Below are 24,855 nucleotides of genomic sequence, written 5' to 3'. Positions count from 1 at the left end.
CAGCCATCGGTGCAGCCCCACCTATTCACCCCAAATCAATCACAAAGCTATAGGATTTGTAATGCATCAAGGTGGACGGGGAGAGTAAATGATCCCCACTGTGTCTGTAAAGAGGCCTCCGGCTGGCTCGATCAAAGAGTCTGAAGACCACTATATTCAAGTGGCTGTTTTTCAGCGTCAAACGCGGTGCGTTGGCCATCGTGTGTCCAAGGTGGAGCTGTTGCTAGCAGGCTGCACAGTGAGGGAACCCCTGACGGTGGCTTGCAGAGAAGCTTTTCGAGATCAGCTGCCAGGTATTGCATGACAAGACCCAATCTCTCTAGGAAGGGAGCTCTCCAGCTGAGTGCACCCTGACATTCTCACTGGCTCTGCCTTTGGATATACACCCGTGTATGGGTCCACAGGCTTCAGTGGGAGCTGAAGGCAGAAGTGTGGTGACGTGCACCTGAACCCTGTGTTCCCAGGATAGCGCCCTAGAAGGCCGGGCAAGGGAGGGATGAACCTCCACCCAAATCCTCCTCTCTCCAATTGCTTTGCAGCAGATCAGCGTTGCACATGGGGCCATTCTTCTCCATCCGAGAAGGAAGCAAGGCTAATGGAAATCAATTCAATCCTAAAGGAGTGCTCCTTTCTCAGGGGCCTTCTGCGGAAATACAGTCCCAACCTCTCCTAGAAGACAAACGGGATGAGTCTCCCCCACTTTGGCCGCTGCCCAGTGTGCGGGCTACAAGGAGATATCCACTTGGCAAGTGTTTCTCCCCTGAGACCAACACCTACTGCTAGGACCCCGCTAGCCAGCCAGCCTTCCACTGCTACCTTGAGTGGGAGGGAGAAACTAAACCCCAGCCAGACCCACACAGCTTAGGTGTTGGATTGTAAGAGCTCACACAGGCAGCAGCAGTGGCTGATTGCAGCAGCAGCAGCAGCTGCGAGGGCAGCCGGCAGATGAGGACTTGAAAACTGAGTGGTTTTCTTCAACCCTTCCGTGAGAGGAGCTGCCAGGTTGGTGCTGGCAAGCGGGAGTCAGCTGTCCCTCGGCTGCATTCCAGGCATTCCCAGGGACTTCTAAGGCAGGTTGAGAAAACACTCAGGAGGGGAAAGCATTCGAAAATAATCCGAGAAGAGATTTTACCTTGAAACTAGGACCATGGTTTCTGGATTTCAGTACAGCCTCTTTCTGTTCCTGTACTTCACAGCATGCCAGGGATCTCCAGCTTCCCAGGTAAGCCTCCGTCTCTATCATATAATTACAGTATCTGCAGCATAGAAGGTGGCTGTCTCCTGTCTCTTACCCCCTATAACCCCCACTGTCTCTTATGTCTTCCCATGGCATTTGGAGAGTCTTCCTATCCGCGGCCAGGTGTAAAAGACAAACAATGGATGTGTGGATTTTACAGGCAAATCCATGTAATGTAGGTGGGAGACTGCATGATCCCCAGTGCATAAGTAGCCTGTGAGTGCTAACCAGCTTTCTGTCACAGAACTAACTAAGCAACAACAGTTGTGCATTTGCAGGAAATTGTGGTGCTAAAAATTGGTTTATGGAACAGAATAGTTTGCACAGAACAGGACTTTATTGCTCTTCAGCTTGTTCTTTTCATGGACTCGTGATATTCCTTTCTAGACCCATCCTGTGAATAAACTTACTGGAAAACGACCCATCGCAGGCCGTTACTTCTGACTATCCTCTGTCATTGACACTTTTCTCTTTCAAAGGAAAGGTAATAGTTAAAAGTCACATTCATGAAAATACAGGTGCTGTAGTCTTCATAATTTCACCCTGCGTCATTTTCAAAATCTTCTTCTTCACCACACACGGTCCAAGGTATTGGACATTTTGGACCTGTGTCCCCGGCGTAATGCTCTTCCCTTCAGCTTTTACTTGTAATATAACCTTTCTCACAGTAACACGCTGGCAGTGATTTTGGATCCTTGCATAGATGTCACTAAGTATCTGAACTCTGCAGTCCTGTGACAACCCGGTGACCGTAATGCAGTTTATAATTATCAGGGGAATCACAAAGGGTATGCACAAGCCTTTTCTCGTTAGACAATAGTATGGTTAATACTTAGGTCTTTCGGTTACATATTGAATACAATGGACATGCTTAATCACGTTGACAGACTGTGCTGGCCTGTTAGGGACAAAGACTAGAACCAATTTTCTGAGAGCAGTTCCATCGTGCTGTTTATTCTGGTTACCATAAGCTAGCTGCAGTATGTCTGGTGGTTCACATTAAAAATAGCCTTTTAACAAAGACCTTGTTATAAAAGTAAACGACGTGCCAGGATTCAACTCACTTTTCTTTTCTTTTTTCAGATTTCTGTTTACCACATCCAGCTGCTATAATTTTTTACGACAGTGTTGGACAACAAATGGTCGCTGGAATAGATATCTACAGAGATATTCCATACAAAGGAAAGAACATTGGGGTTGCAAAGTTAAGTGTTCAAAAGTTAGTTGCCTATGCAACTTCAGTTCAGTCCCTGGGCGCACGTGCCTTATGATGCAGCCTTGAATTACCTATTCCTCTTTCCACCTGACCCAGCCTCTCTCAGGGCATAGGGTAGACAGGGCTTCAGTGAATGAGGCAGTTCAATAGCTGTTTTATCCCCCTCGTTCACTGGGTGGCCTTGTCCCGTATTTACTGCCCACCAGCCTAAGCCTACTCATCTGAACCCATCCCAGAAGTTAATGAACTTACCCTTATAACACCCCGGCGAGGTAACTTCATGTTATTCCAGTTTTCCGGGTGGGAAACTGCAACATGGAGGGATAAAAGGCAAAACTGGCAACTCTGGCCTCTGAAGCCTGTGATTTAAATACCTTGTCCAGCTTTACAAAAGAAGTCTGTAGCAGAAACAGGGATGCCTAGATCTCAAGGCCAGAAGGGACCATTGTGATCATCTAGTCTGACCTCCTGTATCACACAGGCCCAAGAACTGCCCCACAATAATTCCTGGAGCAGAGCTTTAGAAAAACATCCAATTTTAATTTTAAAATTGTCAGTGACGGAGAATCCACCACGACTCTTCGTTAATTGTTCCACTGCTTAATTACTCGCTGTTAAAAGTTTGCACCTTATTTCCAGTCTGAATTTGTCTAACTTCAATTTCCAGCCACTGGATGGTGTTAGACCTGTCTCTGCTAGATTGAAGATCCCATTATTAAATATTTGTTCGATACTTATAGACTGTGATCAAGTCACCCCTTAACCTTCTTTATTTAAGCTAAGATAGGACCCAGTTCTCTTGAATGCTAGGCGAGTGCCTCAATCACAAGGCAATATTTCACTTTTTACACACTCCCGCTTCATTCACTGTCTGCCCTGGGCAGCAGTCCTGTAGAACAAATAGGAGGGTATCATGAAATTAAAGACTGTTTCATAACACAAGGAGGCCAAATTAGTCTCATAGGTAATCTGAATCTGGCTTTTCATAACTTCTGAGTGCTTGAATTGCAACCTTAATGTTCTGTTAATATAGGGTTTTTGTTTTTTTAATGGAATCACCTAGGTTTTAAAAAAAGATTTAAAAAAAAAAGACATTATCTTATGTACCACTGTAGTGACCCTTCTCTTGGGTCACTAGCAGGTTTTGAATGCTAGATTTTCAGCGCAGACCTCTACCAATTGAGCTAAAGAAGTGAAGTGACTGGCAGCAGTAGAAAGCTGTTATCCTCCTTGCAGGGGGGGGGCAGCCCCTAGAGAGAGCTGTAAGATGCATTTTGCTAGTGGGTTACACTGCTATTTGCTGTCCAGCAGTGGAATGTAAGGAATCAGGAGTCCTGGGTTCCATTTCTGGCTCTGGAAGAGGAGTGTGGTCTAAGGGTTAGAGCAGCGGCCTGCGGGTGAGGACTTGGTGTTCTCTGTTTATCAGTGACGCTCTGCATTGGCTTGGTGCTCATTCACGCTCTGGGAAGGAGGGTCTGCAGGAATAGCTCTGTTTGACAGGCCCTGTAACAGGGTGGGATAGCTCAGTGGTTTGAGCATTGGCCTGCTAAACCCAGGGTTGTGAGTTCAATCCTTGAGGGGGCCATTTAGAGATCTGGGGCAAAAATTGGGGATTGGTCCTGCTTTGAGCAGGGGGTTGGACTAGATGACCTCCTGAGGTCCCTTCCAATCCTGATATTCTGTGATTCTGTGACAGGGTGGCCTGCTCCTATAAGGACCAGGAGGTCTGGGTTAGCCAGCCTCTGGTCAGTTAGCCCTGGCCTGCCACAGCTACAAGGTGTGGGACTTAAAATGGGAGGAAGCCGAGCCGCTGAGGATCAGCTGGGAAGGGACAGCCCTAGGAGTGGAGCTAGTTCTGATGGCAGGCCCTGGGGCGAGGCTAGGCTCCAGGGGGGCTGTGCTGGGCCTGGTGTTGCTGAGGAGAAGCCCCAGAGGGATGGGAGGTCTGAGCTTGCAGCAGGGCTGCGGTGGTGGCAGGTTTGTAGTGCTGAGCTCTCCTGGAGAAGTCCAGGGCCCAGCGACTCCGAAAGGAAGAGCAGGATTACTGCAAAAGATGAGGTCGTGTGAGGAAAGACTGTTGCTGGCTCAGGTGGAGCAGGGGCCTTTGAAGAGGCCAGCTGGGGAAGCCCGCTTAGGGCCTGACCACATACCCTGCGAGGGGACTGAGCTTTTAAGTGTGACCTGGCCGGAGTCACCGATCCCGACCACTGTAGGGTCCCGCCCCGGCCGTCAGCCCTGCACCCAGCCACATGGTGGCGCTGACTGGTGAGTCGCTTCTCTGGGTGTGGGGCTTGCTGTGGGGCAGGACGCTCTGAGAGACACCAGGGGCAAAGCCCTCGGGCGTGGCAGGGCACAAGCGCGAGGTAACAAGTGCTGCGAAGGCCAGGGGACAGACGGCCCCTGGTCCTTCGCTAATAAGAGCATTGCTTCCTGGCTCCTGCCAAGTCCCGGGAGTAAGGGTGTGATGCTGTGCGGGCGTAAGCAGCTCCCCTCAGACACCCTCGCTATAGCCTGCCTCACAACTACAAACCGGGGTGAACGTGCAATAGGGGACGGAGGGATGGGGGCAGGATTAAAGCTTCACTGCCCCCCCCCGAGTTCTTTCTTGTGTGAAGAGACTTTTAAGAGGCGACTGGAGCTTGGCCTGTCTGTACTTTCAGCAATGGTGGAAGTGGAGGGGGGGCTAGCGCGCCCACAATGGAAATATTGGAGGGTGGGGGGCTAATGCATGTTCCCACCCCCACAATGTTTCTGCCCCTGCACATGTGTGTGGGGAGCAGAGACGAGAGCGGGACCTGGAGGAGAGGCTGGAGCAGCCTCCGTGGTGCACCAGGTCGGGCCAGTCTCTGGGGAATGGGTAGGAAACCCCCAGCCCTGGGGAAGGGAAGAACTTTGGAGCAAGGGCACCGGCATGCCGAGCTGGGGGGCTCTGAACCTGAGTAGCCCCCCGAGCCATTCCCTCTACCCTTTCCTAGTCACAGTGAGCTTTTCCTCCCTGCCCAGAGCACCTAGATGGGGAGAAGATTTCTCACAACGAACAGAGGGCTCTTTACTCTAGCAGATGAAGGCGCGGTGAGCTCTAATGGCAGGAAGTGGAAGCTAGACACATTCAGACTGAAAAGCAGGGGCAGATCGTTAAACGGGGAGGGGAATCGAGTCTTGGAACAAAGTAATTTGGGATGTGATGGTGTCTCCATCACTTGGAATCTGTAAATCCAGGCTGGATGTCTTTCAAAGAGATTTACTGTCATTCAACCAGAAGGCAGGGACTCCAGGCAGGAATCCCAGGATGAAATTCTCTGCCCAGAGCTAGGCAGGAGGGTCAGAGAGGAGGTGATCACAATGGCTCCTTCTGGCCTTGGAGTCTCTGCAAACGTCATGCTGAGCAGCGCCAAGGCAGTGTCAAAGAGACGTTTCCCGTCTGCTGGTCCCAGCTGCCTGTGTTTGTCGGAGAGCCCGGTGTGTGCCTGGAGGCAGGGGTTTGTGTTTGAACGCTGGCCCGTGCGAACTTTCCCACCATGGTGCGCAGCATTGCCCACATTCCTGGAACCCCTCTGTCAAATGGCTCCGGGCTGCGCCCTGGTGGGAAATCCCATGTCCAAGCAGCTTCTGCGGGTGGCCCCTGGCTGCCTCAGTGAGGTGTTGGAGCGGTAGATGCAGGGGAAAGACCTTCTTTCAGATATGTTCTGTCTGTTACCTGTGATTACAGCTAGTCAAAAAACAGGATAAAACTCCCCTTCCCCTTCACCCCCAAATAATCTCTCCTTTTTGGTCAAAATTAAAAATTTCTCCCAAAATTTGAGGGTTGAAATGTTGGATTCTTAATTGTTCTGCCCTCCCTTGCCTGTGATCGAGCTGGGACACCTCATCTTCCAGACGTAGCCATCTATATTTTGTGCCTGAATTTTTGTTCCCTGCTTCTTTCAAAGAGGTGGGGGAACAGCACAGATCTTGCTGGTGCTGCTTGTCCATCTAGAAGGAAACGCCCGTGAGCTTTCTAAAGACTGAATGGCTCGTCGTGAGTCAGTCTACTCAGCAGCATGGTAGGAAATAGAATAGGTTCCCCCACCCACCCCTTACGCTTCATGGCCTCCCCAGACTTGGCTTGCCCCATTCTCAACCCTACCCCAAGAGCAGATGGCCGGGGAGTGGAGGAATGGGCAGAGCCTTGGCACATAGACGTAGAAATTCCCTGCTAGTAAGGGCCAGTAGCAAATTCCTGTCCCCGCTGGGGCAAGGGGGGCACAGCTGCCCCACAAATAGCACTTGGGATAAATCCGTAATCTAGGCCCAAAAGCAATACTCCATTGGGGGACGAAAGGAACGTGGGTCACTTCCTACCATGCTGTGGCTCTGGGCATACAGCACTGCTCCAGAGCAGCTGGTTGGAGGGTTATCAGTCGCAAGTGTATTCATAGGAAGGAAAGGGGTGGGCAGACCTGGCGGCAAGGAAGGGTCTCTTATTAATCATAACAGTCATGAGCAGGTTATTTTAAACCACGAGTGGCTGCTTAGACAGTAAAAGTAACTGGAACTGCTTCACAAGGGGGCTAGGAAAAGACTGGTGGGCCTATGGTCGGACGTTTCCCAAATGGTCAGGTCAGTGTCATCATGATCTATTGTTTACTAGCCTTCTCTCAGGCTTGCAGCTCTGCAAATGTGTAACAGGAATTTGTATGAAATGCTGGCAGGTTCCCACTCTGTGAAATACCCTAGCAAAACTGTACAGCGATTGAAGAGGGAGCGTGGCCTGGATGGGGGTGGGGGAAGGAGAGTCTAGTGGTCAGTGCACAGGATGGGGAGCCCAGGGTTCTGGGTATGACTCCCATCTGTCTGTCACTCACACTGCTGGGCAAACTGTTGAACTTCCCCATGCCTTCGTTGGTCCATCGTGGGACTAGGTATAAGATGCACAGCTGCTAGTGAACATCTGGCTTGTACTGCAACCCTCTGTGGAAGGGGCTATCGACGTGCACAGGATCCTTTTGTTGTTTATTTAATGACTACTCAGGCTCCATTTCTCCCCTTCCCCCTCCTCTTCTCGGGCATGAGAAAGAAGTCAGGCTAGGTGATTGCACTCCACTAGGCAGACAGGTCTCTGAGAGCTGGGCTCTGCATAGGTTCCAGCCATAGGGGCGCATGAGGGTAGGGATGGGTCCAGCCAAAGATCCACAGCTAGCTGACCCATCAGCACATGCACACGCCCATCCTGCCTGTGTGGGAGGAGGCCCCGTGACCACAGAGGCCCTAGAGCATGCCCGGAGTGGAAGGAGGATTCCAGCTCCTCCTCCCTCTTGAGCTCCTCCAGAGGATTTGGCATGCTGCGCCCCTTACTCTGCTCTTCATTGAGGTTTCTCGGGATGATTGCAGCACCGGTTGTTTATCCGGATGATCTCGCTCCCTTTGACGAAGAAGCCTCTTGAATGAATGAAACAGAATTTCCAGGCTGGATTCAATGGCACGTTGGAATGATGCCCACCACTGTTCGTTGTGCTCTTCAGTGACTAACGAATGTGCCCTTGGCAGTGATGAGTTTGCAGTTGCTAACCATGTGCTGATTATAAAATCTCCCTGAAGTCAGGGGATCTTGTTGAAAAGTTCCTTGAAGATTTCAGAAACCTTCCCTCGGTTTTCCCTGTTTAAACTGAAATTAAGTTGGGCCATTTCCCGCTTATCTGCTTCAAAGTAACCATGTGTTGGCAGCAGGACTAGTCACCTAGCAAGAATGACCATCATAGATAAACCAGCAAATGCAGCTGCTGTCCAGAGAAGTCTATGGAACAGGCTACAAGTACCAGCAGCTTTGCACAATCCTCATGATACAGCGACAGGAGATGGAGGTGCACGACTTCTACCGTGCTAGAGCAGGGCTGAAGGGGAGTTTCCACCCACCCTCTGCTGGGCTCTTCACCCAGAGACCTGGAAAAGGAAGAGGATGCCTGGTCTGAGTCTCCAAGCTGTCTCTGCTCCTTTGTCCAAGGCCATTCCTGTTGGTTCTTTCCAGGGTTCTCTGCTCAGCCCCTTGGCTTCATCCTTCTCTTAGTGCCTCCACTTGCCTGTGTCTGGATCTCCAGCCAGACTAAACCACCCCTCTGCAGGGTACCTTCCCATGGCACAATTATCCACTTAGGCTGGGTCGTTCACTCCTCTCTCTGACTCCACAGGGTTTATAGCAAAATCAGAAAGCTCCTTTCCCTTTCTCTCCCAGCATAGTGAGCTCTCTGCCGCAGTCCTGGCTCACAGACGCCCGACCAAGGCACCCTTTCTCAGCCATCTGCCTGCCTCACAGAGGTGCCAGCAAAGAAGCCTAGGACAGTTCCTGCCCCTTCCCAGGCTTGGGCTGGGGGCCTCTTTGCTCTGTGGACCCTGCAAACAGGGAGAAGTGAAGTTGCCATGCAAGTCACCCTTTGGCCCAGCAGTAGATCTGGAGCCTTGCAGGCTGGTTTCCTGTTGCAGGAGAAATCAGTGGCGTGGATCTGGGGATGTTCTTGGTGTAACTTGTTCCTTTCATCCACCAGTCCCTGAACAGAGCTGGTCCCAAATGGCATGCGGGCAAGGCCCTTTTCCAGGGAGCTCGGCCCGAACACCAGTGCCTGGCTCCCAGCAAGGGACTCTGCCCCAAGAACTGCCTCTAATTACTGAAATTAACGCAGAGAGCAAATTCTTTTGTTGATTGTATCAGCTTCCCCAAGGAATCTGCACCACACTACAGCGCCATCCGGTGATCACTCCATAACACTAGCTGGACAGGGCTTTTGGAACCCCCAGAAATAGCTCGGGGTCTAACATTGTTCCTCAGAGAGAGAGCCATGGAGAGGGTGCAGCTTACTTCCCTGCTCTCACCTAGCCAGTTACAGACAGAGATTGTAGCAGAACCAGGCTTAGAGCCCATTTCTTCTGTGTCCCGAGCTAATGCCTTAAGCACCCAAGACTATCATTCTCTTCCTTCACTGTTTGGTCTGTGCACTGACTGAAGCAGAGGCCAAGTTAAGAAAATACTGTGTGAGCAGGTAGCTAAAGACTGTAGGACAATTCCTATGCGCCCAGTGGTCCTTTTGAAACGCTCTTGACAAGAGGCAGGAACCATATCTTCTCTCTGTTCCCATTGACAAGGGGCATTTCCCAATAGAACAGAAGTTGCTTATTTATGGGGGAAACTGAGTTTTGGTGAGCTACAGAATTGCCTGTTTGGTTCAGGCTTGTTTGGTTTTAAGTTAGTTCTGCTGCATGCTGTCACAAAGATGCATGCCTCCCGGGTGAATCAGTCCCTCCGGCTTCAAACCAGAACTGTTAGCTTCCAGACATAAATCTCACAAGTGTTCCTGGCACCCTAAGAAAGCACAAGACATCTGTTTTCCTATTATTTTGTAAAACTGAAGTGGAATATAGCTCTGGTTCCAAAAGGACTTAACATGAGCTATGGAATCCCTCCCAGGATTTCCAAAGTAATCACAGCCCTTGCTTGTCATACTCCGCATTGAATTATTCTCTTACAAGTAGTTCACAGAAAGCCATCCTTGAAGTAAGAATTTCTTTATTAGGATGAAGGACTCAAGAGTCTGGTCACATGAAAAGCAAAATCTGCAGAAAGTCTTGATCTGCACCGGACAGATCTTACAAAGAATGTTCCACCAAAGCCACTGGGAGGTTTGTCTGGAAGCAGCATCAAGGCTCAAATCTGGAGCCAGATTCAACCCATAAGCCCAATGCTGGGCTAAGCAGGAACACATTCAATCAGCGTGAATCCCAGTAAAACTCATTTCTTTAAGTTCATGAAGATTTTTATCAAGAACTGGGAGTGCAATGTAGCTAGTAGGGTTGATTTTTAGTGTCTGCCCATTGTAATTAGAGGGCAGTGCTAACCAATGAGGACTAAAATATTGGAAAAGGAAGAAAACATGAGTGACTTCCAGCTACAACAGGAAGACTTCTTGTTCAGCTTTGTGTGAGCATGGAAAATAACTCTCCTACGACCAAGATTCCTGATCAGCAGAACAGGATCTCCAGTCTGTCCCCCAAAACACTCTCTCTGAGGAGATAGTTTTTTCCACAGTAATAACCCAACCAGTATAGACAGTTTAACAAATCAAAGGCAATCGGAACGGATTTGGGTCTGGCAGAATGAAACATCGTAACAAGTGATTGCGCAATACTCTGCAAAATACAGAATGACTCCTTTTGGGGAGGTTTGTGTCTTCTACGCCAACATGTGTTTACTGGAAAGGAGTTCTATGAGACAAGAAATTTCCACTTTGAACTCCTCTCGCACACTTAACAGGTAGATTTATTGATCACTATTGTACAGAGCATCTCCATGGAATGGTACTGGCAGGTTTGAGATCTACTGATGAAAAGTGCTACAGGTGGTATTACCCAGGTGCCGTTGCCTGTGATGAGATGATGGCTAGTACCTGTAGCCGGATTCCCAGACAGAGCAGTGTTTAATGAGCATTGCCGTGGGTCAGTATTCTGGTTGTCATTGCCTTGACTAGGAGTCAAGATAATGCCCATATTTGGAGGGCCTAATGTAGAAGTATCTCAAATGACACACTCTTCCCTCTATGCAGCACCCACTGATGGGAACTGGGGTGGCTTTTCACCTTCTCTGCAGACACCAGGTGATCGTAGCCACCTTGTGCTCTTAAGGGGATAGCTAGCGGCCCCACTCCCCAACATCCTGCCTCTTTGCTGGCCCTCTAAATTCCCAGGGTCCAAACTCTGAAAGCTCCCACTGATTACAATGCCTCAGCACCTCTCAGGATATGGATCTGGCCAAGTTGCCACTAGCATGCAAAGGGTACTAAGTGCTAGACTGAGATGGCTGATATTCATGTGGTTCATACCTCTGAGTACACTTGGATCCCCTTTGGTTTCTTTTTCATGTGGACTGATGCACATAAGCAGTGTGCAGGGAATATGGAAGTTAGTAGCATTGAGATTCAGATGGACAAATCCCTGTTCATTGATCTGAAAATCTGCACCACCTGTCTATTCTCTAGGCTTATTCCCCAGAAATGGTCAGCTATCATCTTCACTAGTCAGTTTTTGGTGTGAGCCCATTTGGATAAAATGAGAATCGCTCTGGAACCTCAGGAACTGAACTTTTCACAAGATCTGAAATAATTGGGGTGACTTCAGTTTCCATCTTTGCAGACCCCTGCTCACCTGGGTTGTGGAAGGGAAAGCTCTTGAATCTCATAAGAGAGCCTGAGACAAGGTGGGTGAGGTAATATCTTACATTGGACCAACTTCTGTTGTACGTGACCAAACACACCAAGAAATCTCTTCTGTACAGCCAGGCAATCAGATACCACAGAATTTGCTTCAAAGAGAAAGTCTGGGAGATACATCTAAACACACATCTAACTCCCTTCACCAAACAAGAGCACCCAACCAGAATAGTAGATCGCATCATGCAATGGCCCACCCAAATACCCTGAGAGAACCTTCTTTAATACAGAAATAAAACCCCCTCCAACAGCACACCCCTAGTTGTCACCTACCACCCCAAACTGGAACCTATATGGGGTATCCTCAAACAACTACAACCCATATTCAGTGGGGACCCCATCCCAAAAGAAATCTTTCCCAGTTCCGTCTTCTGGCCTTCAAACACCCCCCTGCCCCCGCAACCTCTCCAAGCTCATCTGAAGCAAGCCCCCCCACGGACCAGGACACACCAACTCAAAGCAGCACCAGACCCTGCCAGAGCAACAGATCCAAAACCCGTGGACATATTTCCACTGCCATGATGCTCAACACACCTTTCAAGATCCATGGATCCTGCACATACCTATCACAACATGTGGTGTACCTCATCCAGTGCACTAAATGCCCCCATAACAACTATGTGGGTAACACCAGACAATCACTATGTGCTCAAATGAAGTGACACAAACATGATAAAAGATAAAAACACCTTATCACCTCTGGAAACTGAATATAGTTGAGAAACCATCTTGAACAACATCTGTACCTTGCTAGATTGTTGTAGACTTTTAGATGCGCGTTTTCACACTTATTTGCTTGCCACCCTTTCCAACTTTATTCCTTTTGTTTGGCATCCTTTAACCTGTGCCCTATTGTTACTACAGTTGTTTTATCTTTACTATAAACCAGCTCATGCTGTGTTTAAATAGAAGGGTGTATTTACCCCAGTTAAGTTAGTAAGCTGTGATGTGCTTTTGTCTCTTTAGAGGAACAAACAAACCTTTTTAGTTCTCTGAATTGTCCAGGAGAAGACTGGACATTGCAACGCATGTGGTTTTGGGAAAATTTGGGATGGGGAGTGTGTTGGGGTCACCTTTCTTGTTATAACCCAGGCTGGTGGAAGCCACAATAGGGTTGTGGGGCTGTACGCAGGTAGCTGGGGTCAGAATTGCAAGACCAGGGCTGTGGCTATACACAGACACCCAGGATGTGACCTGCAGGAGCCCAGGCTGAGAGCTACAGCAGCAAAGCATTGTGAGACCCCCCAGGGGTGCATGACAAGTGGTGACATAATACGTCACAGGTCAGGGCATGGCTTTTCTGCCATTTCTTTCTATAAGTTGAATTTGATACATCCTCGGCCACCTCACAAATTCACCTGGCAATTGTCTTTGCTTAGGAAAGGCTCCAGCAATGGGGTGACTGCTGGCCTAGTGCTAGATTGGCAGCGTGACGTAGCACTGGCAGTTAGCCATGCGACAATGTGCCTGGAACTTGCTGGTGATGCCACATTGACTCGGTCTTTCTGAGGGACTAAACTTCACCGGATCCCCCTTGTGTGTAAATAAAACAGGGTTACAAAATGCTGGGGACACGGGGGGATGAGGGTGGGTGAAGGGGTTGCTGATTTTGGCTGGACTTATTCCTGGAGGTTTAGTCACATGACATAATATTTAATTAACTATTAATATCTAATTCCTGGAGACTCCAGGATAGTCCCGGAGGGTTGGCAAGGAAGGGGGCACTAGGCGCATCGCTGAGCTGGGGCTGCAGGGAGGAATTGCAGAATGGGACAATGCTGGAGGGGTTGAACTTCTGTTGCTACAGTTAAAAATATGAGTGGATTTTCACAAGCTCATTGAGATTAGTGCGGCACCTCTGGCTGCTCACTCTGGTTACTGTGTTGCAGTTATTTGACAGCGTATACCTGAAAAGGCCTGGGTGTGCCAACGAAACTGCTCAGAACTGCCCTGAACATACATAGACCATGTACATAGGAGGGGAAGTGGGCGCTGGAATAATTGCTCGCTAATTGTGCTTAATGAGTGGTCCCTCCGTTGCTGGCAGCTGCAGATAAAGGGAGCTAACGCACCGTTGCGTGACGTGCATGCTCAGCGCTGAAACAGCTGTCTCTTTCTTTTTCACAGAACTGTCTCAACAAACAGCAGCTCCTGGCTGCCATCCGCCAAATGCAGCAGTTCTTAAAGGGGCAGGAAACGCGGTTTGCAGAGGGAGTGCGCGTCATGAAGAACCGGCTGATAACTCTGCAGAACTCGGTGACAAAAGCTGCCCCAGACCCACAATCCGGTAAAAACCCACAGCTGGCCTTTCAGCAACAAGAGCAGCCATAGAGCATCCGGCTGTGGTGTACACTAGTACCGACAGGCTGCTTGCCCCCTGCCCCCAGGCCCCGGCAGGGAGAGCGAGGGCCTGGCAAGCTAGCTCTTGGCACATCCCGCTGCCCACCATGTCACACTGAACTATGGACTGCCAAGACCTAGGGATGCGCTGCCCCTCTCTCTTCCCCCCACCCCTCATTTTTGGAAGAGAAGAGGAACATGTGTCCCACCCAAATGGCTCCATACATTGTGGGACAGCCCCAATATGCCTTTTCTCCCCAAACCAGTCCATCAGTCTCATCCCATGGTTGTACACGGCACTTTGCACACAGATCGGTAGGTCAGGAATCTGCCCCAAAGTAACTACAGTCGATCATATTCAGTGCGACATGCTCTTCCCACACAACCAACTCAAGCCTTATGACCGTATAGTAGCCCATGGTCTTAATTTTAGATCTTAAAATTAGGTCAGTATATTTATAGTGCTCTCCCGCTAAATCCTCTTTCCTGTTTCTCTCTCGGGGGGATGCTTGGTCTTCATATACAGTGGAGACACATGTAGTAATAAATATGTCTCTCCATGGTCTAGAATGATACTCAGTTTTCTCAGCACACGATAAGCAGAAAGCATATTTCATGTGGAAAACAATGGCGACTAAAAGCTTTACTTCTCATGCATGGTTTGCAGTGTCACAACACTGTAGAAACTGAAGACTTGTCTACACGGGCACTGTACAGCACTGCAACTTTCTTGCTCAGGGGTGTGAAAAACACGCCCCTGAGCGCTGCAAGTTTCAGCACTGTAAAGCGCCCGTGTAGACCGTGCACCAGCTGACAGTGCAGACGGCGCTGGTAGCTACGCCCCTCATGGAGGTGATTTTTGAAGAGCGCTGGGAGACTTCTCTCCCAGCGCTCTGCCATGACTACACAAGCCATGTTAAAGCCCTGCCACGGCTGCGCTTTAACCTTGCCAGTGTAGACAAGCCCTGAGAGATGTCAGGTGATATTTATAGAAGCATCTTAGGAAAACAAGTCCCATTGAAATTTAAGTCACTTAGGGTCTTTTGAGCCCCCATCATTCTTACTTAATTCTCTTACGTCTATTGAAAGGAAGGTAGTTTACATATTGACTCTCAAGTTTCCAGGCCTTTTCACTGAGACACTGCGTATCATTTTACATTGCTGGCATCTAAAATTAAAAAAGTCATAGAGGAGCTTTTAAACTAAGGGGTGGGGGGAAAGCTGACAGGTACAGAGGAGAACGCAGTTTGGCTGGAGACATCCCTTAGGGGAGGAGTAAAGGGATACTCAATATACTAGTGAAGAGGAGAGGATAGAAGTTGATTAAGTACGGGTCGGAATTGAAGAGAAACAGTCAAATGAAAAAGAGTCCCATTCAATTACATCACAAGAAGGCAGACAACCAAACGCTGACAAATTTTATACGTCCTTATATACAAATGCTAGAAGTCTAAATATTAAGATGGTGAATTTGAGTGTCTGGTATTAAATGAGGATAGTGATATAATAGGTATCACAGAAATTTGGTGGAACAATTGATAATCAATGGGACACAGTAATACCAGGGTACAAAATGCATTGGAATGACAGAATAGGTCATGCTGGTGTGGGAGAGGCCCTACATGTGAAAGAGAGCATCTTAAGTGAATCAAACTGTACCATAGAATCTCTATGGAGAGAAATTCCATGCTTGAACAATAAGAGTATAGCAGTAGGAATATACTACCAACCATCTGACCAGTATGATAACGGTGATTGTGAAATGCTCAGGGAGACTAGAGAGACTACAAAACCAGAAAACCCAATAATAATGGGGAATTTCAACTATCCCGATATTGATTGGGAACATGTCGCCTCAGGACGGATGCAGAGAAAATTTCTGGACACCATTAAATGACTGCTTCTTGGAGCATTTTGTCCTGCTACCCACAAGGGGAGAGGCAATTCTTGATTTAGTCCTAACTGATGCATAGGATCGTGTCCAAGAGATGAATACAGAAACCCACTGCGATAGTATTTAACTTCAAAAAGGAGAACGACACAAAAATGAGGAAATGAGTTAAACAGAAATTAAAAGGAAGAGTCACAAGAGTGAAATGCCTGCAAGCGTCATGGAAACTACTAAAAAAACACCATAATAGAGGCTCAAACTACAGATATACCCCAAATTAAAAAAAAAGTATGATAAAAAAAGCCACCATAGCTAAACAGGTTTCAGAAGGGTAGCCATCTTAGTCTGTATCCGTAAAAACAACGAGGAGTCCTTGTGGCACCTTAAAGACTAACAAATTTATTTGGGCATAAGCTTTTGTGGGATATAGCCCATTTCATCAGATGCATGGAGTGGAACATACAGTAAGCAGGTATAAATATACAGCACATGAAAAGATGGGAGTTGCCTTACCAAGTGGGGGGTCAGTGCTAACGACGCCAATTCAGTTAGGGTTGATGTGGCCCATTCTCAACAGTTGACAAGAAGGGGTGAATATCAACAGAGGGAAAATTACTTTTTGTAGTGCTAATGAGGCCAGTTCAATCAAAGTGGATGTGGCCCATTCCCAGCCGTTGACAAGAAGATGTGAGTATCAACAGAGGGAAAATTATTTTTTGTCGTGACCCAGCCACTTACAGTCTTTATTCAGGCCTAATTTGATGGTGTCAAGTTTGCAAATTATTTCCCGTTCTGCAGTTTCTCATTGGAGTCTGTTCATAGCTAAACAGCAGAGGAAGACTCAGAGGCAAAAAGGCATCCCCTAGAAATTGGAAGTCAAATCCTACTGAGGACAATAGAAAGAGGCATAAACTCTGGCAAGTTGACTATAAAAGTATAGTTAGGCAGGCCAAAAAAGAATTTGAAGAGCAACTAATTTTTGTGTCTTTTGCTAACAACAAAATTGTCTATAAGTACATCAGAAGCAAGAAGCCTGCCCAGTAGTCAGTGGAGCCACTGGATCGTCAAGGTGCTAAGGGCGCACTCATAGAAGACAAGGCTGCTGTGGAGAAGCTGAATGAATTCTTTGCATCGCTCTTCATTGCAGAAGATGTGCGGAAGATTCCCACACCTGAGCCATTCTTTTTAGGTGACAAATGTGAGGAACTGTCCCAGATTGAAGTGTCAGTAAAGGAAGTTTGGAACAAATTGATATATTAAATGGTAATAAGTCACCAGGACCAGATGCGATTCACCCCAGAGTTCTAATGGGACTCAGATATGAAATTGCAGAAAAACTAACTGTGGTATGTAACGTATTACTTAAATCAGTCTCTGTATCAGATAACTGGAGGGTAGCTAATGTACTGCCGAGTTTTAAAAAAAAAAGTTCCCAAAGTAATCCCGGCAATTACAGCTCGGTAAGCCTAACTTCAGTACCAGGCAAATTAGTTGATACTATAGTAAGAAATAGAATTATAAGACACATAGATGAACATAATATGTAGGGGAAGAGTCAACACAGCTGCACCAATCTATTAGAATTCTTTGAGAGTGTCAGAAAGCATGTGGACAAGGGTGATTCAGTTGATATAATGTACTGAACTTTCAGAAATCCTTTGACAAGGTCCCTCACCAAAGGCTCTTCAGCAAAGTAAGCTGTCATGGGATAAGACGGAGGTCATATCATGGATCAGTAACTGTTTGAAAGTTAGGAAACAAAGGGTAGAAATAAATGATCAGTTTTCACAATGGAAAGTGGTAAATAGCAGGATCCCCCCGGGATCAGTACTGGGACCAGGGCTGTTCAACATATTCATAGATGATCTGGAAAAAGGGTGAACAGTGAGGTGGCAAAATTTGCAGATACAAAATTATTCAAGTCAAATCCAAAGCTGACTGCAAAGAATTACAAAGGGCTCTCACTAAACTGGTGACTAGGCAACAAAATGGCAGATGAAATTCAATGTGGATAAATGCAAAGTAATGCACATTGGAAAACATAATCCCCACTATACATAGAAAATGATGGGGTCTAAATTAGCTGTTCCCAGTCAAGAAAGAGATCTTGGAGACATTATGAATAGTTCTCTGAAAACATCCAGTCAATGTGCCTTGGCAGTCAAAAATGCTGATTAGGAAAGGGATAGATAATAAAACAAAAATATCAAACATCACTTGATATATCCATGGTATGCCCACACTTGAATACTGCATATAGCTTTGGTCACCCCATTGCAAAACTAAGAAGCTATACTTGAATTAGAAAAAGTACACAGAAGTGCAGCAAAAATGATGAGGGGCATGGAAGAGCTTCCATATAAGAAGTGATTAATAAGACTGGGACTGTTCACCTTAGAAAAGAGAGGAATAAGGGGGGATAGGATAGAGGTGTATTAAAATCATGAACCGGGTGGCACAAGTAATATAGGAGTGTTATTTTCCTCTTCACATAAAACCCAAACGTGGGCTCACCCAATGGAATTAGTAGATAGCAGGTTTAAAACAAACATATGGAAATACTTCTTCACCCAGCACACAGTCAACCTGTGGAAGGAACTCGTTGTTGTGAAGGCCAAAAGGATAATTGAGTTAAAAGAGAATTAGATAAGTTCATGGAGGATAGGTCCATCAATGGCTATTAGCCAAGATGATCAGGGACGGAAGGTCATGCTCTGGGTGTCCCTAAACCTTTGACTGCAAGAAGCTGGGACTGGATGACAGGTGATGGATCACTCACTAATTGCCCTGTTCAGTTTGTTCCCTCTGAGCATCTGGCACTGGCCACTGTTGGAGGATGGGATACTGGGCTAGATGGACCATTGGTCTGACCCAGCATGTCTGTTCTTTTGTTCACATTCTTTTGTTATTACTTGATCTTCATGGTTGTGACTTACATCCATCCAACAAGACCTAATGGCTGGAGCTCAAGCTAAATTAAATGCGGCTAGAGATAAGGTACACATTTTTAACACAGAATGGGAATTAACCACAGGAACAACTTACGTCACCTGCAGTATGTAAATCAAACCTGGATGTCTGTCTAAAAAAATCACTGTAGCTCAGACTCAAGTTATTGGGCTGGATGCAGGAGTCACTGGGCAAACTTCTCTGGCCTGGGCGATGCTGGAGGTCAGAGTAGATTATCATAATGGACCTTCCTACCTTGAAATCTATGAGGTGCCTTGCACCTCATTTGCACAGTGCAAATGTCTCCCCAAGGAGCTAGGGAGTGGAGAATCAGGCCCTTCCAATGCAGTCTCATATGATTAAACTTTCTAGGGAAGCGTGTACAACAATTGTTCTGAGCCAGGAGACTTAGGTTCTTTTCCTAACTCACGACAATGAGATGGAATTGGAAGCTACCCTGCTACCGGATGAATAGCCTGTACCTTTTGCGTCAAAGTCTCTTTCACCTACAGAGCAGCAGTATGCACAGAATGAAAGTCTCTCACAACGGCATTTCCATGAGAGACGTGATCTGTACATGTATGGTCAAAATGTGGTCATTTTATCAACTCAGCCAACAAGCTGCTTTCAGAAGCCCTTATGGTGAGCTCTGAAACAACTCCAACATAGCACTAATTCTGATCTCCCAGACATCCATGGAAAGTCTCACATTAGGTTCAATCCAGCTCGCACTGAAATTAAACTGTCAAAGGATGTTCCTGGCAAATGTTACCCCTCTGTTCTAACTTTTGCCAGTCACTGTCCATCTCTCTTCCACTGCAGGGTTCTTTTCTGGGTGTTGTTTGGCCCAGGCACGAGCAGACAGGGCATGTCATCTATTGTAAGTAGAATGCACATCCAAATGGCAAGGTGTAAATGAAAAGCCCTATGGTTTCCTTTTCAGTTTCATGGTATCGTTTGGATGTTACTGATTCACTTTCTTATCTGACATTGCTGTAACGTAACAGAATTGATAGTGCACTAAATGGCATACCCAGAACCAAGAGCTTTGACTTAGCAGAAGTGCCTTTGGCCAAACAGCTTCACAACGCAGGTGAAGATTCGGATAGCTGGCCTTATCTCCGAGAGCTGGCTGAGTGTTATCTGGGAGCTTTGCCACTGCGGGTGAAGAGTGTCTGAGAACATTTCTGAGAATGCCGAATACAATTCACTGCTGCCCTGTGATGCTAATAAAACAATGGAACAGTGAACGAAGTCAAACTGACGGGCTGGAACGCACACTCAAGAAATCCCAGTAGCCTTTCTCCAGAGCTGACTCGCCTCTGGGAGCCTGCAAACCCCGCCCCACTCAGGTTCCCCCACCCTCTGCTCTGCTGATGGTACAACAATAGCCCTTTCATTCACAGACCTCTTTACCTTCTGCGCTGCTGCCCCTCTGCCTGGAATGGCCTCCCAATGCCTGTCACCCGGCTGGGGTGGCGCCCTTGGAGAACCCCACTCCGCAGGTGCTGGGTGAGCCTTCGAAACCATCTCACCTTTTACCAGCCGTTTGAAACATTAACGGCGGTGACACAAACCAGCCCCTGCCACAGTCCCTCTTGCTGCTGCCCTGGACTTGCAACAGGGAGGCATTCAAGGGGGGGCACGTTTACATAAAGCACCGGAGCTAGGGCACTGGAATATTGAGCCGCTCCATGGGGGCTGGCGCTGTTGGCATCACCATGCATTCGGGTACGGCCCTTCATTATGGGCTCACACACTGGATCCCTGCCTCGTTCAGTGGGCAGGTTGGACACACAAGGAGGCTGAATGAAGCTTGCATGGGCCTCCGTAGATCTGACACTTGTGACTGTTGATTGCTTGACATGGCAACCTAAACTTTTCACACAGTTTGTGCAGGTGTGAGATCCCCTGCCTATTGGAGTCAGTGGCAGGAAGCATTACACCCTGTAGCGTTGGCAGGATCAGGTCCTCAAAAGTATAGGCCGCAGAGCCAGAGGGGCCTCTCAGGCCATGGGCCAACCGCTTTTTGGGCAGGCCGCATCTGAGTGGTGCTGCGACCCTGCGCTGTCATGACAGCAGTGCCGGCAGGCCAAAGTTAAGAGAGTGAGGTTGCGACCTGGCACGCAGGGTGGCAGCACCACGCGGATTTGGAGGGGGTGGGTGTAGGGCTCATGGGCCGGGGGAGTCAGACCGCTGGGGAAGAGGCACGTGAAACAGCAAGGGGAGGGTTGGGGGGAATCTCTGCCCCACCACGCTACGTGGCGCTCTACAGCCCCTGCTTAAGAGGTGCTTTTTTGGCATCTAGCAAGGGGGCGTTTTACTCACCGCACAGACGCGTTTCTCACTCTGGGGAAAGTGAAGCAGCTTCATGTAAAACAGAAAGATGGCCAGATTTGCTGCTGCTCTAAACTGACTTCAAGGGTGCGGCACCGGTTTACTCCAGCAGAAGATTTGGCCCAGAGTGTGTAACCATAAGGCAATTTTTACAATTGCGTGTTATCAAATGCTTCATCCAGCCAATGGCTACTCAGAGCAGGGACCTCCCAGACAGTACAAGTAGGGATGTCATGGAGTCTTCCGTTGCGAGGTATCAGCTCATTCTTTCTTTCCTTTCCTACATGACTAACCGTCGGGGCACTAAGATAATTCTGTCATGAAATAGGCCAGCGGGCTCTGAACGCCAATCTATTATTGATGTGCTGATTTTCTTTGCTGAGGACAGAGCATTCTTTAATGGTACAGCTATTTCACTCTCCTCGTGTGGTTTGTGGATTTTTTGTAAATGTCAATACTTCACTTTTCTTTTTTGCTTTCAGTCAGAAGACAGCATCTGGAGGAGTGGGCTCTGCCAGCTGATGTTTCATACACTTTTTCTCTGTTGATTATTTCATACCTAATGTAAAATAAACTGTGTATTTTGGGGGCAGATTCTGAGGGCCTTTGTCTAGTTGAATAATGCCTTACTCTGAGAGTAACCCTACTGAAGTCAATGGAACCACTTCCAGCCTCAAATATCGCTCGCTATGAATAAAGGTCTTAGTATCTGGCCTGTTCTTCATAAAATTCTCCTTTGTGAGGATCCATGTCAGATTCTAGGTCTTTCACTATTTAAACACAGGAGGCATGCCATGGCTTGACCAACACCCCAGGGTAACAACTACCTCAGTGATATCTCTGTTGATCCTGAAAAAGGCATCTTGCCTAACTAATCTAGAAACTATGCTGTAGGTTTCCACAATTGCTCAGGCTGTCCGAGGTGGTCGCTTTGTTACTCCATGGGAACAATACTGAGCTGAGAGGCAGAAGACTGTAAGCCAGCTGGCTGTCCGAGTACTCCAGGGGTGGTTAGCATACTGAGTATTTAACGTCAGCATTTCCCACTGTGCTTTTGCAGTGTCCTGCCCTGCACTGGATGCCCCTGTGGATGGCAGAAGATTTGGTACCAAGTACTTTGTGGACCATGAAGTCCATTTCACCTGTGAACCTGGTTTTCAGCTCACTGGTTCCAGCACCCGAGTGTGTCAGGCAAATGGCAGCTGGACTGGAGAAGCACCACGGTGCAAAGGTACTTTGCCTTTTCATGCCCTTGGTTTGAGTGTGTGAGCCCATCTTCATGTCACTGCACAGGCCCATGCATGCCATGGTTAGAGAACAAAACCAGTATAGCTACCCTACTGTAAAGTGTCATAACTCGTTAGTGTGGATGGTTGGTGTGCAGGAAAGACTAATGCATAGCCTGGGTTCTCTTTGATGCTATTGCTTCCCCTTGGCTTGTCAGTTATCTCCCCAACTTCAGCTTCTTGCATAGTAAGTGTGGTAATGAGTGGGGGAGGGGTTGTTTTATCCATTAAGGATTCTTCTCCTGAATCTTAGCAACCTTACGCTCTTTACGGGCTAGTCCTGTGACCTCGGCATTTAGCTTAGTGATGTTCTGTTCTTTACAAATACCAACTCCCCAGGGACAGGAGATGTGGAGATGCCACAGCTGGTCCTCTCCTGCCTGCAGAACTCACAGCTGGCCTTTGCAGGTCTCAGCAAGCCCATGCATTTGGAGCTGTGCTTGGACAGTCTCCACTGAGCTGGAAAAGTCATTCAGTGTGTCCCCCTCTTCAGCATTGAATAATAATGGTTGGGGACGTTGCGTTGTGTACGAGTAGTTCGGCTGGTTTCCAGCTCTGCGTAACAGGGGTCCCAGGCTCTAACAGTGAACCTCGCATCTGTTCCACTTTTCTCGTCCTGAGTCCATGTGAGTTTCATTTATTGTGCTCAGGGCTGAAGCTCTGAGCACAAAACCAACTCCTTAATAGACAGTTTATTTCATAACAATAAATATAAGGGTCTGAAGCAGCTGGCGCATCACATTCATAATAATTCCCCTCAGATGCTTATTTGGACGGCTGCCTTTCTGTCCAACATGTGATTGATTCGAATTGGCAAACAAGAAAATTATATCTAATTACCTCTATTAAAAATAATTTCCTGGGCAGAAATATGTTTCGTGGTGGTTAGCAGGCATTTGGCTTAATGCGGTTGCACAGAAAAGGATTTTTTGTTTTTTTTTCAAAGTATGTTTTCCAAAACCACAAGACTGATTGAAACTAGTATTCAAAGCCTACAGCGCCCACTGTGGCGCTCTGACCACCGAAGTAACTCAGCAGAAATACAATCCCCACAAATTGCCATGCAGCGCAAAGAAAGACTTTGCCCCAATGCAGCACTCCTGCACTCAGGGGCACTGTTCTTAGTGTGGGGTCGCAGGTTCTGTTCCCAGCTCTCTGCCACTCAGTCATTTTGTGACTCTGTGCAGCTCGTTTAACGTCTCTATGGCTCTGTTCCCTCCTCTATATAATGGGGAGATGACACACCCACAGGGAGAGCCTCAGCTGAAAGACCCTCTCTACGTGCAATGGCTGGAGAATACATTTACTTTGAAACTGTTGCTCTCCCATGTATATTTCTAATTCACAGATACGTTATTGTAACGACATCTGAGCTTTCTACCAGCAGGATCCATGCTCTCGTCTTCCTTTTGAGCCAAATTCTGATCCAATTTACACCCGTTTAAAATTGGCATAACGCATTGTCATGTAACATGTCTCTCATTTCAAGGATACTGGTTATTCTTCCTGTTAAAACACTGTGTATTTCAGGGATGTGGCACAGGTGGGAGGCGCTAGTTTGCAAGGGCACTTTTATACCAGTTTGTCCTCTGGCACCAAGTGTTTTTCAAGATTGACCCTCCAAAGTAGCACGCGTGAGCCCGTGGAGCCAGGGCTGTTTGCCAGGTGGGAATGGAGAATCACTGTGGCGCTGGGGAAGGCCCACATGTAATTTATGCAAGGGCTCCTCCACTGCAGAGAACCAGATGCTCCCCTGGTTAGGGAGAAAAATTTGGAAATGCCTCCCAAGTGTCCCCCGAAGGCTCGGAAACTAGAGGTTAAATAAAAAGAACCCAAAATGTATTAGGGATTTTTTTTTTAACCTCATGATTTTTTAAACCACTCTTATGATTTTTGAAGCCCTAACTCACGATTTTTGACCACTTGGGGCACTGGGAAACACGTCTCACCATCACATGCTTTGCATTGGGAAAGGCCCAGATCGCACCAAAAGGCAGCTCTTTTAAAAACCTTTCCCCTGAGGAAGATACCCAGGATTGCTCAGTGCCTCATGCATATTTCTTCTCAGCACTGCTCAGACTCTGGCACGTCAGCCTGATCACAGAGAAAGAGGGAACATTTCGGAGGGGTTCTTTGTTAAAATATTGGCAGCTCTTCACAGTAACCCACCCTGGAATCCCTCCTGAAGCAGTCAACATCGCTCCCTTGCGAGGGTGACCAGATAGCAACTGTGAAAAACTGGGTTGGGGGTAATAGGCGCCTATATAAGAAAAAGTCCCAAAAAACGGGACCGTCCCTATAAAAACGGAACATCTGGTCACCCTATCCCTTGCCCTTGTCATTCCCAGAGCTGCGCTGGGCTTTGTTCC

General features: G+C 47.6%; 1 protein-coding gene across 1 annotated transcript in view; it reads left to right on the top strand.

Annotated features, from left to right (window-relative positions):
- Positions 1–749: 749 nt before the first annotated feature.
- FBLN7 (fibulin 7) overlaps positions 750–24,855 on the top strand; it is a 41,257-nt gene continuing 17,151 nt past the window's right edge. Inside the window, exons 1-3 of the mRNA XM_084624032.1 lie at positions 750–1,222; positions 13,811–13,970; positions 22,261–22,431. Coding sequence (XP_084480158.1) covers positions 1,148–1,222; positions 13,811–13,970; positions 22,261–22,431 — 406 coding nt within the window. The 5' untranslated portion in view covers positions 750–1,147. The remainder of the gene's footprint in view (positions 1,223–13,810; positions 13,971–22,260; positions 22,432–24,855) is intronic.

The sequence above is a fragment of the Lepidochelys olivacea genome (assembly GCF_965140295.1).
Source record: "Lepidochelys olivacea isolate rLepOli2 genome assembly, chromosome: 3".
Classification (NCBI taxonomy): Eukaryota; Metazoa; Chordata; order Testudines; family Cheloniidae; genus Lepidochelys; species Lepidochelys olivacea.
The sequence above is the reverse complement of the archived record's forward strand: the minus strand, read 5'-3'. Positions and strand labels throughout refer to the sequence as shown.